This window comes from Durio zibethinus, chromosome 4 (assembly GCF_047325235.1).
Source record: "Durio zibethinus cultivar Kanyao isolate XHJ-2024 chromosome 4, ASM4732523v1, whole genome shotgun sequence".
Classification (NCBI taxonomy): domain Eukaryota; kingdom Viridiplantae; phylum Streptophyta; class Magnoliopsida; order Malvales; family Malvaceae; genus Durio; species Durio zibethinus.
In genome coordinates, this window is record NC_143165.1 from 34,001,446 (window position 1) to 34,020,909 (window position 19,464).

A 19,464-nucleotide genomic window follows, 5' to 3' on the forward strand; every position below is an offset into this window, starting at 1 on the left:
TTATCAAATATTATATAAATGATACTTGATATAATTCGAAATTAATAAAATATTATTTTTTAAATAAAAATATTATTTTTTAATATTAATATAAAATTAAATAAATATATAAATATAAAATTAATTAATTAATTAAAATTTTTTATATATATTAGGTTAAGTAAAATTGGATTTACTTAAAATCAAAATCCGATCTCAATTTTTTTTTTCTACCACTCGATCTAATCAGATCAATTATCTAATTTAAAAAATAAAAAATTAACTCTACAAAATCGAATCTAATCAAAATTCACTGGATTTGAGTCAAATTACCTTCCCTATCCCTGTTTCCCCACGTCTAAACTCTTACGGGTTCCAAAGATTGTCGAGGGTGTGGAGGAGCAAACAAAAATACATCTGATCTTGTCCTATTAGTGGTAGCATGTTTCATTGCACCGGTTCCAACTATTTAGTTTTAACTACATTAATAAACAGTCGAATTTGAGTATCATTCATCACAAAGTAAGAAGAAAAACCAGAGAGAGAGAGACATGGGATTGGAAAAGGAAGAAGAATCTAATAATGGACTCACCCTGACAACACAGGTTTAGCCGCACAAGTGACGGACATGTGAGCAAAGTCTTAGAAAGAAACATCTTTGAGAGGTTCCCAGAGACTTACTACAAACGACAGCCGGTTGGCAATGCGCAGGAGGATAGGGGAAAGAAATACTTCAGAATAAAACAAGCTTATTTACGGTGTGACCTAATAATCTCTGCATGCTTTTAGTTGGTTACCTGGTGCGTGGTGGCTGGTGCTTAAAAGGTGACACAGGGCTGAGTGGCAGTCGCTCCACCCCCACCGCACCGCACCGTTTGACCAAGCACATAAAAATAGGCTAACTAACCTATTACTGTCTTATCGAAGCAGACTAAGGGTTTGCAGCTGGGATAGATGACCCAAATGTTTGGGATCGTTGAACCCTATCACCACTTCATTCTTGTCTTCATTCTTGTCCATTGCTGCAATCTGTAAGTCACAACATCATCCCAATACTTGTTGAGTTATTCTTTGTATTTTTTTTTCTTTATCTAAATATTTGTTTGCTTGTTTTAGTGACAATTATGTTGAGTAAACACAGAGATTAGCTCTGAAAAATCTTCTACCTCTGTTTCTAAAAGTTCATTTTCTGCTTTCAGCAACTTTTCCTGCGTCAAAGAGGAATAGTCATGGATTAGAATAAACCAAGGCTTTACTTTATGCTGTCAACACACACGCACAAACAAATATAATGGCACTGTTAACATAACCAAAAGTAACTAATTATGCTACGCTCTGTCTTGCTATTACGTTTGGGCTTGTATTTTCTCTAGTTTAGGGTTATTTTCTTCTTAATTTTTCATCTTCCTCCTTGCCTTTAATCCAATTCAGTTCTGTTCCTCTCTCGATATCTTTACTTCTGTTTTGACCATCCCTAGTGGAACAAAATATGTTTAATTGAAGAAGGCTGAATGTATAATATATTAGGCAGAGCAACTACTTTTAGCCATGTAGTATTACAACACCAATTCAGTGATATTTCTAGAGAACTAGGAGTAAAAGGGGAAGCTTATGGTTAAATAATTTGGTTGGTTGAGAACCGAAAAAGAGCAGTGGCATTTGACATTCAGAATTAGTTCTAGATAGCTTAGAGATTAGTCTTGCAAAAAACTGGAAAATTAACGGTTCAGCCAAAGAAATTTTGGATTCAACCTATAAGAGAACTTCTGGGTTGCATAAGTTGACAGCTTCAGGTCTGCCGGTTTAAGAGGTCTGAAGTCCCATATTGAGGATTTTGAAAATTGTTAACCTTAAGAGCATGCAAGCAATGTTTAATGGGAAAGTTTCAGTGAAATCAGGAATCAAGGAAAGAGACCCGTTGCAAACAACAATTTTGCTGTGTTCAAATATGATCAAGCCTAAGGGACATGGTAGATAGAGGGACAAGGGAGAGATTGTTCATGTTTTTGGGACCGTTTCAGAGGTGTAAGAATCCAAGTTATGATTTAAGTTCAATTGATAAAGAAAGGATTATGAACCTATCAAAATGAAGTCCAGAGAACGGTGACCTAGACATCAATAGCCTGAAAATTTTCTAGTTGGGTGATTGTAAACAGCTATATTAGTACAGCAAAATATCTACACTTTTGACAACATTATAAAATAACAAAAACCAGCACGGCCAAGAGGTTAATAGCTAAATTCTGACTATAACCACAACGGTTGCATACCTTTTCTTGGAGGGTCATTATGGACTCCATCATCAACTGTGTCTGCAGAAAAATTCGATCAGGTAAGAATCTTAATAAACATGACAGATAGGACAACTCTCCATATCACTAGCATTCTTGTCCAGCAAAATCAGGAAAAACAAAAGATTTCACATTTGATGTGCACAGCACAAATTGTAGACAAAGTCACTTAAAATTCTTTAGTAGAAGAATTCTCAAATGCATCAGAATGATGGTAGGTCTTAAGTAATAACTCTTCGGATTTATCCATTCCCTCTCTTAGGCAGAAGGAAGCCCATCCTGTAAAAGAAACAAACTAACTTTGGGCGGTTAGTGGATTCTTTGGCTGGCAATCATCTTTTAGATGCTCTTGACATTCCCACTTGCTTAAATTTTAGAATCTGAGTTCCATCTGCTAGATCATAATAGTGAAAGAGGATTCTAGCAATTGGTGAGCAAAAGAATTCAATGCAAAATACTTTCATTGTTTCAAACCTGGAGTAAAGGTGGTTGAGCATCTGTCAATATTTATGGATGGATTTCAATAAACAACATGTTGTTTTTGTTTTAAAAGAAAAAGTTTGAAATTCAGAGAATGCAAGTATCAACAGTAAAATTTCACTTACAGGAGCTGCTAAACCATGCAAAAAAAAAAAAAAAAGAAGAAAGAAAGAAAAAAAGAACTGAAATAGAAAGTAGATTTGCAGGTAGTTGAGCTCTGAACACTAACGATGGAGCATTTCATATCCAGGCGGGCAGCTCAATAAATATGGAGAAACAAATATATAGTTGATCTTCTCTATGATTCAACTATATTGTACATACTCAAATGAAAGCTAGCAATGTTTTTTTTAAGAGGGTGCTAGGGAAAATGTACACTAATATAAGAAAAGTGGCAAATGCTTAGTTGAGGTTTTGCAAGAGATTTCCAACTGTAGCTAAAACAAAAGAACAGGTGTCTTGGAACAAAATAAGTAGTTTGCACAAGATATTTTCCCAGATGTGCAAGATTTTCCTCAATATGGGAGACTGACCTTTCTAGCTCTTGTTTCCAAAAGTGCAGTATCAAGTTGTTTCTCCATTACGCTCAGCTGCTCAACAGTCGGTTCTTCCAGTTGGCTGTCAACACATACTGATATGTCAAACAACTTGTAGGACACCTTTTAGCGTACTGATAAGGAATAAGAGAAGTCACCTTTGAACTATATGCAGTAGCTCTGTATAAGAACGGAGCTGTAGAAAAAAAATTGACAGCTGTTTAGCAAATATTGATGAAAAATACCACATAGAACACTCCTAGAAGCCTATAGCAATATAATATGGTGAAACTGCTCATTAGCTTGATAACTTATGTGTAAGTCCATTTTAATCTTTTCTTTTAATAAAAGCCTCTAACATTAGAAAACTTCAGTTTACTCATTAACTGGATGCCAAATAGGCAGTTAAATAATTCCATTATATGAGATTAGCAGAATCATGTTAAAAGCATATGGAGAACATGACTACTCATAAAGATACTAGAACGCAAAGTACAAGCAGCATTGATGTAGTTAGAGAACAAATTCGCTTAACAGAAACCCAATCTCTAGGCTTAAACATATATACTTGTCTAGAATATCAACCTGGATGAAGCTCACATTATCAATGAGCACGAGCATATTAGTTAAATGACAGTGAAGCAAACTCGGGTTGATTGCTCATCACTGTCAAATGTCAAGGATGTCTAAGCAACTGATCTATCTATGATCCTATAATCAACAGACAACAGCATAAGTTCCTATGGATGGCTGAACCAATTATAATTTAGCACTTAGCACAACTGAAACTTACATTAGTTTGCACAACCTCATATTCTCATGCAAGTTTATATGAAAGCAATTATTGAACAACAGTTGGGCCAAAATTTGTCACACATTTCAAACACTTTGTGGATTCACAAGGGATCTATATCCATTAGAACCTCATCTGAAATCAGCTTTGAAGCGAAAAGCTCCTAGATAAACATGGGTTTTCCATTAGTGATGTTCAGGTACACAATTCGTGTGCAAGTAGTATGCAGAATCTTAATTGCACAAGTAGGAGCAATTTAGTTGATAAATTGTTAAATCATTTGAATTACCTCATTTAAAACAGATGTTTCTCAACGTGTGGTTAACAGCATTAAGCTCAAAATAGAAGGGAGAAGGATCACTTACTGCTTCATTAACATTTTTTGAAGCCTCGGATTCCAGTTCACAGTGTCTATGATAGCGTTCAAGAATCCTGGCCAAACTGGTAAAAAGTTTGATAGCATCAGTCATTATAACAATTACTGGATCAAAGCTACTTGGTATTTACATGAAACAAGTTTCATGGAAAAAGTTGCACAAGTTGTGAACATTATAGATAAAGATTGGCTACCTTTTATAAACAATGCTATGAACATTATATATAAAAATTAGCTACCTTTTACAAACAATGCTACAATAGATTTCAACTTCAGGAGTTGTATGAGGCAACGTTATAAAACAGGTTTCAACATTTATGTCTATGTTCAGAGGGGACTATTCATACATTGACATTTGTGACAGAAAAAAAGGGGACAATTAGGCAAAATAAACTAAGGTCTAAAGAAGAGTAAATGCAGTACTTGGAACAATGGAAGAAGTTTTAGGAATAAATTACTTAAAACAAGTGAACTCACAAAGCACAAATCAACAAACAAGTAAAAACAAAAGACCAAGGATAGGAACCAGAATATATAGTTGCTAGCATCATCTCTTTAGAAAGTTCCTTCACATCAGAGTCCTCTTTCACTCTATGCAAAGAAAAACTCTATTATGGTGCATATCAGTCTCTCCATCCTCAACATTGTATAGCCCTAATAGATTTAGGCACCAATAAGATTCCACAAGCCTAAACCCGAAACTTACCACCAGAACTCATCTATTTAAAACAACTCTTCAAACCTGTAACGTACAGAATAAAAATGTCCACATTTCCACCCCAAAATAAGGAACAAAAAGAAAGAAAACTGGAAGAATGGAAGTGAATATTAGCCTTCTTTCAGACCTAATTTTGTGACAGATTTATTAATTAACAGTAGGGTTCCACAACCACCCCCTCGTTCCCCCATCTTCTTGAACAAGCAACCTTAAACAACATAGTGTAGGTATCACCCACTGCCATAGATTTGGTGTGCTTTTTCTCTTTTCTTTTCTTTTCTATGTACTGGATTTCGAAAGAACAACGTCAACTCTTAGTTGTTTCCTCAAGAATTACGTACCATACACCACATTATTGTAACATTTGTTAATGCTAATTAACTTGCTGCTATTTTATCAACAAAAAGACTGCAATCGTGCCATCATTTATGCTATTTCTCAATGTTAAGAACATGTTAGACTTCCTCCACAAAGAGAGAGAGAGAGAGAGAGAGAGAGAGAGAGAGAGAGAGAGAGAGAGAGAGGCACAAATAAACTATTTAAAGGTTCTAGGTTAGGCTTTGATTCCTCCACCAATAATAGAACCTCATCCGCATCAAGTAATCTAAGCATCTGAAAATGAAGTAATTTATCCACTCAACTACAAGAAACCAATGTGGGAATCCCTATTTGACGATAGAAGAGGACCAACCAACCAAGCTAGACAAATCTTGCATTGATAATTCACACCAAACCAAACATCAGCTTGGAGATCACTTATTGAGCAGATATCGCTTAAGAAATTCACCAAGCAAAGGTCCAAATGTACCAGTTTGGACTGGATTATAAGTCCCCTGTTGCGTTACTTTTCATTCTATAAGGGGTTCCAATGCACTCTCATGCACAACTCAACTTAAGCCTACTAGTTTAAAATCACTCAATCGAAATGAGATTCCCACCATTTTCCTTTTAGAATATCTCATAAAAGTATATGACAATCAAAGTAAAGAGTGATCAGTGTCAAGCCCTAAACCATCACCTTATAATAACCCTAAATGGCAAGACAAAAAAAGAACAAAGAGTTATTAGATTTAGTATGCCCATTTTTTTTTTTTTTGAAATCTAGAAAATGTTACGTTGTATGACATTTAAATACTATCAATTTTGCAGATCAAGCAATATACATTTTTTTGTTGGTTACTATTGTGGAAATCTAATTTTCATCATAGCTTGATTAGTTGACTTTGTCTACTTTAGTTAAGTCTCTTAATTTTAGAATAAAGAGTGATTTGGGTAATTACACCAAATCTATTAATTATTTTCCTATTATGTGTAGAGAGTAAATCTTCCCTTTGATTAGCTGTTGTTTTTGTTTTTTTTATGCATGAAAATCTTAGTTTTTCTAGGCTAAGAATATTCAATCTTTACCCTATATATTTTTTCATGCAATTCTAGCTTTGTAATAAAAAAAAAAATGGAAGAATAAAAGAGTTTTATTCCAAAAATTTCATGGCATTAGAGCATGATTTGAACCTTTGAAATTTTGCACATTTGGAGTCTAGCATGGCTAGCAAAAGTAAGAGCTTGGCATCGGATGTTATCTCAAACCCCAGAGCTATGGTCATTAGCAACCCCAAAGTATCTAAAGGATCAGTCCTTTAAATTACAGGGCACAAACTCAACAAACAAACTATATTCAATGGTCCCAGTCTGTTATGATGTTCATGTGTGGAAAGGCAAGGAAAATTATCTTACTGGAGCAGTTGCACCTTCAGAAGAGAATGGTGCGAGGTTCAAAAGCTGGAAGTTGGAGAATAGTATGATGATGCCATGGTTAATCAAATTTTATGACCAACTAGATTGGAGAAAATTTAATGTACTACAAAACAGTCAAAGAGATTTGGGATGCAGCAAAGGAAACATACTCCAATGTTGACAACATTTCAGAAATTTTTGAAATCAAGAGCATTCTTCATGATCTTTGACAAGGTGTAACAGAATACTTCAACCTTCTGATCCGACATTGGCAGCAACTTGATATTCTCAAAGAGGTGTTATGTAAGTGCCCGATGACGGAAAGCAGTACAAGAAGTTGGTTGAGAAGGATCTAGTCTACAAGTTTCTACTTAGTTTTGACAAGAACCTTGATGCAGTCCAAGGAAGAATCCTTAGCACCAAGCCTTTGCTGAGTATTCGAGAAGCATTTTCAGAAGTTTGTAAGAAAGCCAAAAAAAGGTAATGATTGGAACACAAACAGCTACTCCAATCCCTAAAAATTCAGCCCTAGTTGTCTAAAGATCCCAGTTGAACAGCGGGGATAGGCAAAAGAAAGGCAAACTTTGGTGTGACCACTATCAGAAAATTGGACACACAAAAGAAAAATGTTGGAAGATCCATGGGAAACCAACCAACTGGAAACCTTTGCGATCTTCATAAGACAGAGAAAGCCATTGCAACTTAGCTACTACTGAAAATTCTGCCTCAGCCAAACCAAATTCTTTTAGCAATGAACAACTGGAGTTTTTCCAAATGGTGTTTCAACAATCACTATAGAACATTATCACTCCTATTGCAACATGTTCTTTAGTACTAAAAAATAATTCTCTAAATGCCTTAAAAGTGTAAACTAGAGAAATCAATTTCATGGATTGTAGATTCAGGAGCTTCAGACCATATGACTAAGGATGCATCAGTATTTAGTTAATACTACCCATGTCATGAAACTTCACAGTTTGAATTGCTGATGAATCATTTTCAAAAGTGATAGGTACAGATTCTGTTATTATTTCCAAATATATAACACTTGATTTTGTTCAGTTGGTCCCAAATTTAAGTTGTAATCTATTGTCTATAAGTAAACTTACAAGAGACCTTAAGTGTATTACTAAATTTCTCCCTAATGTGTGTGAATTTCAGGATTTGGACTCGAGGAAGATGATTGGCAATGCTAGGATGTGTGCAAGACTTTATATACTAAAAGCTAATAAATCTAAAAGACAATATCAGAAGATCACTTGTGTGGCTTCATCCTTCAATAGTAATAAGGATAGTGCTATCATGTTGTGGCACTATCGGTTAGGTCATTCAAAATTTTGTACCTCAAAAGGTTGTTTCTCCATTATTTAATAAAAATTCAAACGACTTTTGGTGTGAAGTTTGCCAACTATCCAAACATACCCATACCACATATCCTAATCATCCCATCATTTTTCAATGATACATAATGACATTTGGAGTCCTTCCAGAATAAATAACATTATTGGCTGTTTGTCACATTTATTAATGATCACACCAAGGTTACTAGGGTATTCTTTATTAAGGAAAAATTAAAAGTGGGCTAGCTAATCCTGAACTTAATATGATCCAAATTCAATTCAAAAACCAAAATCCAAGTGTTGAGCACCGACAATGTGAGAATATTACAATTCAATCCTTGGATCATATATAATGAAGCATGATATAGTTCATCAAAGCTCGTGCGTTGATACTCCTTAGCAAAATGACGTTGCTGAAAGAAAAAATTGACATTTATTGGAAGTTGCAAGATCCCTCATGATGGCTGCCCATGTATCTTAGCATTTTTGGGGTGAAGTTGTTCTTACCGCTACATACAATATGAACAGAATGCCTTCTCGAGTTTTGAAATTTTAAAGCCCTTGTCAATTCCTTCTCGGTTCTTATCCTCACCTTCGAATCATCTTGTCTATTCTCATTAAAGTGTTTGGATGCACTGCATTTATTCTTACCAGGCAACAAAACCAAAGCAAATTAGATCCCAAATCCATCAAATGCATATTTCTCTGATACTTCTCAAATAAGAAAGGATACAAGTGCTACTCACTAGTAATAAAGAAATTCTACCATTCCATGAATGTTACTTTCTTTGAAAATCAACCTTACTTTTCCAAAACTGTCATTCAAGGAACAAGAATATCAGTTTTGAGAAGATCCAATTATTGAACCACCAAACACTTCTCAAAATCTCTTTCACATCCAAAACATTCAACCAAATCCTCCAAGCCCTAAGTCCAAACAAGGGAAAACAAACAAAGAATTGATTATCTGTTCAAGAATACATAAAACTCATAAAGATCTAGGAGAATTTACACCTTCAAAGCAAAACCAAGAATCTGAATTGATTCCGGAGATATTTGAAACTCACACAAGTAACACCCTTATTGAATCTGATTCTATTGAACCTCTTAATGCTCTTGATCAACTGATTGCTCTAAGAAAAGGTGTGAGTTCCTATACTCAACACCCGATATGTAATGTGGTTTCTTATAAAGGTTTATCACCCAATTACCGGCTTTTGTTACCACACTAACAATATGAAGATTCCCAATAATATTCATGAAGCACTCATGCAACCAAAGTGGAAGATGGTTGTTTTGGAAGAAATTAGGGCCCTAGAAAAGAACAAAACATGGGAGATTTTAGAACTACCCAAAAGGAAAATACATTGGGTGTAAACGGATTTCTACTATTAAGCACAACGCAGGTGAAAGTATTAATAGATTCAAAGCTCCTCTGGTTGCAAAAGGATTTACTCAATCCTATGATGTTGAATACGATGAGACATTTGCTCTGGCTACTAAACTTAATTCAATTTTGGTGTTATTATCATTGGTTCTAGATTGGCCATTCCACCAACTAGATATCAAAAATGCATTTCTTAATGGCGACCTTAAAGAAGAAATTTACATGGAAATCCTTCCAAGATTCAAAAACCAAGACAACTCTAGCAAGTTACGTAAACTACGAAGGTTTTTATATGATCTCAAACAATCCCCACGTGCATGGTTTGATAGATTAATAAAAGGGGTAAAAAAGTATGTTTTTTCACAATATCGCACTGATCACATCATGTTTGTCGAACATTCATCCAAAGGAAAAATAGCCATTCTTATCATCTATGAAGATGACATTATTTTTATCAGAGACTATGAGGAAGAAATTAGCAACCTAAAGAACCTCCTAACCAAAGAATTTGAAATTAAAAATTTGGGACACCTCAAATATTTTCTTGGCATGGCGGCAACTCACACAAGGAATGGCATCTTTGTTTCACAGCATTAAGTATGTCCTAGACTTACTAAAGAAAGCTGGAATGCTTGGATGCAAACTTGCTGACACCCCTATGGACACAATAAATAAGGTAGGAATGGAAGAAGGAAGTCCACCAATGGATAAGGGCAGATATTAAAGACTTATTGGGAAACTCATCTACCTCTTTCATATAAGATCAAATATTGGTTTTTCGATTAGCATGGTAAGCAAATTCATGAACCCAACCAAAGAACACTTAAGGGTTGTCTAGCAAATCCTAGAGTACCTAAAGAAGAGTCCTGGCAAAAAGTTATTTTTATGAAGACATCATGTCGAAATGTTGAAATTTACTTGGACGCTGATTGGGCTGGATCCATAACTGACCTAAGATCAACTATTGGTCATTGTACCTGTGTGTAGGGAAATTTGGTTACATGATGAAGCAAGAAGCAATTTGTGGTGGCTAAAAGTAGTGCAAAAGCTGAGTTTAGAGTTATGTCTCATGGCATATGAGGGAATTTGGCCAAAAAGATTGCTAGGGGAGTTAAAGATCTCTGTGGAAGAATCCATGAAGTTGTTCTACGACAGCAAAGTTGCCATAAGTATAGCAAAGAATCCTGTTCGTCATGACAGGACCAAACATGTGGAGATTGATCTTTACTTCATCAAAGAGAAGATAGAGGGAGGAATTATTAGATTAGTTTATATTCCCACAAGTCTCCAAATTGCAAACATACTCAATAAAGCCCTCTCTCAAAACAACTTCAAAAAACTGAAGTCTAGGATAGGCATAATTGACATTTATCACCTAGCTTGAGGGGGAGTGTGAAAAATCTAATCTTCATTATTGCTTGATTAGTTGACTTTTTCTATTTTAATTAAATCTCTTACTTTTAGAATAGGGCATGATTTGACTAATTATACTAAATCCATTAGTTATTTTCCTATTATATGTAGAAAGTAAATCTTTCCTTTGATTAGCTATTGTTTTTGTCTTTTTTTTTTTTTTTAATGCATGAAAATCTTGGGTTTTAATGCTGGGAACATTTAGTTTTTAGCCTATATGTTATTTGATGCAATTCTAGCATTGTAATAAAAAAATATGGAGGAATAAAAGAATTTTATTCTAGAAATTTCTTCAACCATCAATAAACATTTTCATTTTTGAAATGAAACACCTAACATATAAGATGCTTACACTAAACATAGTAATCCTTATATTGTTAGTTTCTTTGCATTAATAGAGCAATCTTTTCAGCTAATCATCCGAGTGACACGCTAAACGCCAAAATCCTTTCCTAGTAATCTTGAGCTTCTTAAGAGTTTTATCTCAACCAACATCTTTACACAAACTCCATCCTCCTCTTAAATCTTTAACAACTTACATTTCCTACAACATAATATCCTTATTGCCTTTTTACTAAGTTTGCACACATTAACAAATATCAATAGGTTTATTTTCTGTTCTATAACATGTATATTGATTCATCACTATGTGAATTATGTGATAGATTAATATTATGAAAACAGGAAATGTTAAGCAATTACACAACATTGTCATTATTATGAAATTAAAATTATTTTCAAATACTTACTACTAATATCAACCAACTTTTTGCCTCATCACTATTCTTATAGTTACCACAATCACATACAACCCTAGTACATTTTATTTGAACTGACTACGAACACTATAAACATTCCTACTAATAATATCACCATTTTGACCTATTTATATAGGTCATTACAAGCTTTCAAACATTTCATATTTGACTACTTGTCAACACTATAATTGCTTTTCCTTATAATACCACATTGTCACTTGTAACTGTTATGGTCAATAGGATTATTTTCCTATATATAAGCATTGGATTTTATTATAAAATCCATATGCAAGTTTAATTGATTTTGCATGTTTGTCTACTAAAAGCGAGAAAGTCAAATGCCAATTGAGCTTAGCTCAGATGGCATGAGCTCTTCTACACATAGGAGGTGGTTAGTTTGAGGCGTAATGCCCTCCACGCAAGTAAGGTAAGTAGATAGGTTTGGATGAGCTTTACTACACTTAGGAGGTAGGTAAGGTAAGTAGATGGATGAGGTCTTTTACACTTGGGAGGAGGCCATGGTTCAAGGCATAATGCCCTCCCTGCAAGTAAGGTAAATAGATGGGTTCTGAGAGTTTCAAAGGTAGATTAGGAAATTTAGAAAAAAAAAAGAAAGTCAAATTTTAAGTTAACATAAATAGTTAAAGAAACACATGGCAATTAATTAAACTCAATTGTGGAATATTTGAAATCCACCCCATGTATTAGGTAATAGTCTTTGTTAATAACCCATTAATTTATGTGTTTTTATTGTGTTGTAATATTTATCAAAATTTACATATATTTTTATTATTGTACGAAATGAATATTGATCTATTGTAATATTTAAAGCATACACTTATAATGATGCTCCATGTGTTTTTCAAGTCTTTGCTTTCTAACAAGTTTAAATAAGGTTTTCCTTCAAAAATTAATACAAAAATTAAGGGATTTTTAACATAATATTTCTAGCTAAGAGACAAGCATTTAGCTATAGTTTAATCATACAAAAATTTTATTTATGTGGATATACTTTATTTAAAAAGTTTGGCTACAATAAGATGTGGTTAGGCAGCCTTGAAATTAGTGTATGTTCAAACAATATTTACATAAAAAGAAATGAGATTAGTTACTTAAGGGACAAAATTCAAATTCACAAGGTATATAACCAAAGAAAATCAAACCCTAACTTGTATAAAAATTCAGAACTAGCTAACAATCTTTAGCCACCATCACTTTATTGCAAGCTATCAGATATCATGACACCAAGCTCGTATTGTCATCCAACAGGCCTTCCCAAGTTTTGATGATGGTATTACCTCTAATTAAGCTCACTCTGCCTTGTTCCACTCCTTTGCAATATTAAGCCCATCAGATGAAACTTGCATAACTAGCTAGACAACATTTTTATTGTGTTTATCAACATAAATCCAAACAAATAATAAACTTTATTGAGATAAAAGTGCCTGTTTGGTGTTGGAAAATAAAAAATTTATCTAAATAGCGAACAAGATCATAAAATAGCATAGGTAGATAGTTTTCTAAAGTTGCCAACCTATTCTAAAGAGCAAAAAACTAATTTCTAGAGTTTTGTACTTGAACAAAAATTAAAATGATTAAATCATGTTATTCTCTAAGCCTTCAAAACGTTGTATGATTTGGTATCTTAATGAAAACATGAGTAATAGTTATAAAAATTTTACCTTTATCTTCACATTATAAAAACATGATTTTTCTACCTTTATGCTTTTGGCTTAAGTTCTGTTAAAGCCCAAAACCTAATGTTGTTCAACCTACTTAAGCTAACTCAAAAAATGTCATTCTAGCTAACAACAACAAAGTTCAAATGTTCTAAAATTTTTTATGTAAGTTTTGGAATTGGACCACACAAGTGACTTATTCTTTTTGTAACATATAGCTAAAATTAATTTATTGACCTTATTATTTTTTGTCTTTATTCTGTTTCACAAGAAAAAGTAGTCTTTATAAGAATAATAATATTTTTGTCAAAGTTCATAAGGTGATATGACCTAAGCTAAAAAAATTTATTGACACCTTATTTGGTTCCTAAAAGAATTTCAAAATATTAATTCATTGAGAAAAAGAGAAACAATTATGTGATATTGACCTCAACCTGACATTCTTTATTATTATTATTTTTATTTTTGGGGGTTTATAAAATTAGGGGATGGAGAAGGGATGACTTGGTTTGAAGCCAAATTTTTATGTCTTATTCAAGACTTCTTTATTATTAGGTCAAGAAACTGAAGGTGACATTCTTATTTACATCCTATAAAAGTTTTTATAGTGAAATAAGCATTGAATTAGAATTCCAATGATTTGCCTTTAAGATATTAATTTTTTGGCCAAAAACAAGCGCTTAAGACTTATCACTTTTCTTAGTTCGAATGTTAAGGTAGATCAAATTTATAGATGTGATAAAGGTGATTCTCTTCGATTTTCATGCAAACCAAAAAAAAAAAAAAAAAAGCTACTTAGAAAAATGAGCCAAACAATACCATATTGATAGTAACTCCAACTAAAACTTCTAATTCTCATGGCTTCTCCTCTCCATAATTGTTCCATTATACCTTTGTTCTCAATCTTCATTTTCTGAACAACTCTTTTTTTATCCACATTTCTTAACAACTTTAACTCTTCACCAAATCCAAATATTTGCTTATGTCAAGTCAATATTTGTTGACTCAATTTCAACCCAATTTTCAGATAATATCCTTTTTCTTCATAAACAGGCAAAGTAGCTTCCAACAAAATACTAATGTTACAACATTCCCTAATATCATCATACTTCTTTTTCATCTACCATCATTACATCATCTTTCAGTTTTCTTGCATCACGTTATATAAATTGATACCACATGCCACCAAAATGAAGGCAAATTAAACTCTCATCAGTGTCAACATTTTTCTTTTTTATCATGCTTTCTTTGAACTAATTTTATAAAAAAATTACTAAAATTACACATCATTCCTCAATATCATCATATTTCTTCATCTACCATCAGTAATAATCTTTCTCTTTTCTTGCATCACCTTACATAAATCAATGCCACATGCCACCAAATTGAAGGCACAATTAAACTCTTATCAAGACATTTCTCTTTCTTCTTTCTTGTAATCTTTTCTATTGTATTAATTTCATCAAAATTTATTAAAAGGAAAGAGATCAAGTTATATAAAAAAAATTTACAACTTTTTACATTTTTTTTAATCATTAATTTCAATAAATCTTAAGGATGAGAGATAAGTAAAAAAAAAAAAAGAAAGAAAAATAGTTTACTCTCATCCTTTGCATTTATTGAAATCAATGATTTAAAAAAAATATAAAACTAAAAAATTTTATACTGAGTTGATCCCTCCCTTTACTAAAATTATACACTCGTCTTAGTTTTCTCCATTGGTGCCTTACCTCTTTGCTAAATTCCAATAATCATCGATAGTCAGTGTTTAATTAACAATTATCAAATTAATTTCTAAATCTTTATTTTCCCAAAAATAAAATCCAATCAACTCCCTAACTGCAATAAAATTGAATGCTCACAAAAAGTAAATAAATAAAAACTAGCCAATATGAAATCGTATGTCGTTACATAAGGTAACTTATATAAGATTTACGACTTTGGCATCCCAATGACCTCGTTGCAAACCCCATGGAGACAAGTGCATGTGCATATTTTTTAGGCCTAAAACACGAGAATGCCATCTCAAATAAGAATATCTAAAGGCACCTTAAAATTTCAACCAAAAAAAATCCTCAACTTGAATTACTACAAATTCATTTACTTTAGTTCTTGACATCCACCTCATAAAGCAAGATCCTCCTTTAAGTTTATTGCATTTCTCTTGCCCTGAGCCCAGTTCTCCCGCAGCCTTCCTCTTGTTAACCCCACTAAAAATGTCTCTATCGGGGATACGACAATCCTCGATTTATTATCCCCAGCAAACGTCCCATGTTTAATGTTTCTTTCGCATAACTTTATGACCAGCACTGAAGAGGACAGCCGTACAGGCAACGGACCAAACCAAAGCCCTTGTCTACTTCGTTATCAGATATGATAAAAATAAAAAATACTATAAATAGATTGCTTCCTATGACCTAAGGGAAAAAAATGTCATTCCGTACGAATATAGCGAAGTGACTAGAGAAACCCAGCAACACAAATCTGATTGCTGGATCTTCTCTAGGACTTTAATCATTTTGATCGGTCACATACAAGTGGAGGAAATGCATTGAATAGAATACTATAATGTCATCCAGGAGCAGCAGCAAGTCAGCAACAAAGAACAATGTTTTTTTAACGCAAAAGCAAATATCATAAAATTGCGTTAATTTTTGAAGTTTGAAAAAAATAAAGTTAAAATAAAACACGATATAAAAAGGCAAATTTAACAAGAGCGACAAATTTAAAAAAAAATTATATTAAATTTATTTATATAATAATAGCTGACTTCGACATGGAAAAGTAATAAAAAGTAAAACTAAATCATTAGGGCTTTTATTATTTTTATAAATAACGGACTCGCATTTTGAGCCGTTCTAGACATAAAATAATAGAAAAGCACTTAAGTCCCTAAAAATAGGAGCTCTAGATCCCTAAGGATCAATTACGGCATTAATGAAGAAGAGAAATTATAGTATATAAAATAATAAGTGCAGAGAAAGAAAGGAAAGGAAAAGACGAAAACGTACGCTAACAACAAAAAATGAGAAAAAAAAATCAACTTAGGTATTACTAAAGCTGTTTGAATTATCTTTTTTGACTTTCCGTTGACTCACTCGAAGACCAAAAGGCAGAACAAAAAACAGAAAGAGAGATGTAGAAAAAAGAGGGATAGGGAGGCCGAGAAGCGCGTACCTCTCGGAGCTAGAGAACTCGTAGAGCTTGCCGCCGCTGGAGAAGATAACGAGAGCGATCTCCACGTCGCAGAGAACGGAGAGTTGACGAGCCTTCTTGATCAAGCCTGAGCGCCGTTTCGAAAAGGTGACTTGGCGGCTGCTCTTATCTTCGATTCGCTTCATCTCCACCTTCCTCCTCCCCATTTTCGGTTAGTTTTTGCCCTAATTGTTTTGTCTTCCGGAGAAGAAGAAGAAGAATAGAGAGACTAAAACAGTAAGTTGATGGAATAATTGATATAACTCGGCACTTAGGGGCAGTAGTAGAAGAAAGTCAGTAGGTCAATGTATGGTCTTAGTAAACGTATATTTCTTTGACACGTGGATTACAGGCGTGTCGTCTTTCATTGCGGCCGCTTTTTCTCTTAGTCGTTTCCATTTATTTACTTCTTTGCTCTCCTTTTTTCAATGGTTTTTATGGAGAGACCATTTTGGCATTTTCTTAGTTGGATACAGATTTGTTGGTTTGCCTGTTTATTGGTAGATTTTTTATTTAATTTATTTTTTTATTAATTATTTATTATAATATTTTATTTGTAACTTCATAAAACAAAAATTAAAGAATTTTTTTACGTTATAAAATTGATTAATTTTAAGCTTTTTGCATGTGCACCAATTTTGTTTTGATATTTGCTATAATAAGAAAGTTTTGCAAGTCTACAATCTAAATTTAGAATTTTTTTATCAATGTTAGTTTAAGTGATAAAAAATTAAATTTTTTTAAAATAAAATTTTAATTTTGAATCTTATAAATAAAAAAAAAGTGTTAAGAGAGTTTATATTTTTTATGAGATCTGATTTAGTTTGATTTCAAAATAATCGAAATTTAAAATGATTATTGAATATTAAAAAAATTTTGACAAAAAAATTAAAATTTTTAAGTAAATTTAAATGTTGAATTTGCAAATAATAAGAAAATAAATCATATCATATATTTATGAATTTGTATATTATTTTATTTTCATCTATTATTTTTAAAACTTAATTTTTGCATTCACAATCATCTACTTAAATATTTTAGTGATATATTTTATTTAAAATTTTAATGATAGTTAATGATAGTGATATTCATAATTTGATTTTATTCGAATTAATTGATTAAATTAAATTAATTTTATTAATTAATTAATTATTAAATTAAGTTTGATCAATTTAAAAATAATAAATTTGATTTAATTAATAAAAATAATTTAATTTAATAAATTTAATTTTAAATAATTTAATTTAAAATTAATTAAATCAATTGAATAAATATTTTTAATTAATAAAATAAATCAAATTTATTTTTTAAAAATTATATTTAAAAATTAAATTATAAACATCATAATTAAAACTCACGCCCACGTGAACCCCAGATGATTGGTTAAGTACTATATAGATAAAAAGTCGATATGTACCATGTCCCGTCTTACTTACTGCTCTTGAAAGGTCAAAATAATAAACAAACCACCAACACTTGTCGGTTTGAATGGTTAAAAAATTTTAATTAAGAAAAATTTTGATTTTAAATTTAATAAATAAAAAAACCTTTTAGATAATTTGTTTTTGTAATTCGATTTTAAATTAATCAAAATTTAAACTAATTTTTTAATATCGAAAGATTTAAAAACAAATCAAAAGATAAAGTAATAATTAATTAAATGCGATTAAAACTGGGGGGGCCGTGTGGGGTAGCAGAGTCCAGATACTGGAATGTCTCTCACCTCAGCAGCGTGTGCATCATATTTTGCCACGTTTGGAAATTCACATGCGATTTTTTTTTGGTACATAATTCACATGCGATTTTCACAGTATTCACTGCAATTGGGAGTTGCGAAGCGCTAAAGGCGGAAAATGAATAAAGACAGCTTGAGACAAGGCCCGCGGTGGCCCCACTTGTCCCCTCACAGTCCCGGGCCGGATCCAGTGTCTGAAAGCAGAACAAATTAATCCTGCAGGGTTGCGGGAAAGACTAAACCGCGGGAGGCCGGAGGTCTCGGCCACAGCTTTCCGTAGCCAATCATTGTTTTCGATCTCTACTATTTGATATAGGTCCAAAGGTTCAAAAAGCTCCTACATAAGAATTAAATAATTAATTTTTTATTACAATTAATAAAACCTTCATATTTATATTTTCAATTAAATAAATCTTAAATTTGATCAAAATTATTTATACCATTAAGTTGAATTACATTTGAAATTTAATAAATACATAACACATGATGTAAAAATTTTTACCAAGAGCCATGATGGAAATTAGGACATGAATCAAGTTAGCTCGAGTTACCTATCGATTTTTTTTTTCAAAAAACAAAAAATTAAGTTTTTTTTTTTCTAATTCATTTCTTTATCTTTTTTTTAAAAAATTTTTTTGCTCTTTTAAACTTAAAGCTATCGACCAATAATTTAAACATAAACTCAAAATTCTACAGTCGATCATCATCACCATTATAGTACTCCACCATCAATAGTGTCATTGTTCACCATGTTACGATTAGCAATGGTGTCGAAAATCAGTTCCCTTTTTTCTTGTTTTTCTCGCACCAGATCAAAACAATACCTAACTTTATTGAAACCTAAAAAGCTGAAAACCTTCCATCGTTAGCCTTTTTCTTTTTCTATTGTGACTTCCCCTTTTAGGGCATGAGGTTGTTTTTGAGGTTTTTTTTTTTTTTTGTTAGAAGTTTGATTGGTATTCGCTTGATGATTTTGGTTTCAGTGGAAGCGGTTTAAAGCCTTTGGAAATGGGTGAGAGATGGAAGCTACAAGCTAAGGTTCTTTTAGTG

At 32.5% G+C, this 19,464-nt stretch overlaps 1 protein-coding gene across 1 annotated transcript; it reads right to left on the reverse strand.

Annotated features, from left to right (window-relative positions):
- Positions 1-536: 536 nt before the first annotated feature.
- Positions 537-16,964, reverse strand: LOC111287258 (agamous-like MADS-box protein AGL70). Its single transcript, XM_022877664.2, has 7 exons — positions 16,662-16,964; positions 4,445-4,520; positions 3,445-3,482; positions 3,284-3,368; positions 2,250-2,291; positions 1,146-1,187; positions 537-1,008 (listed from the first exon to the last, which is right to left on the reverse strand). The coding sequence occupies exons 1-7, from the start codon at positions 16,844-16,846 to the stop codon at positions 898-900; spliced, it is 579 nt and encodes a 192-aa protein (XP_022733399.1). The 5' UTR covers positions 16,847-16,964; the 3' UTR covers positions 537-897.
- Positions 16,965-19,464: the final 2,500 nt, after the last annotated feature.

Excerpts from the sequence above, each read along its gene's own strand:
- LOC111287258 (XM_022877664.2), bottom strand. The coding sequence starts at position 16,846 with ATGGGGAGGAGGAAGGTGGAGATGAAGCGAATCGAAGATAAGAGCAGC. Across the intron at positions 4,521-16,661 it reads GAGTTCTCTAGCTCCGAGAG|TTTGGCCAGGATTCTTGAAC; the intron begins GTACGCGCTTCT and ends ACTTTTTACCAG. Across the intron at positions 1,188-2,249 it reads TAATGACCCTCCAAGAAAAG|GAAAAGTTGCTGAAAGCAGA; the intron begins GTATGCAACCGT and ends TCTTTGACGCAG.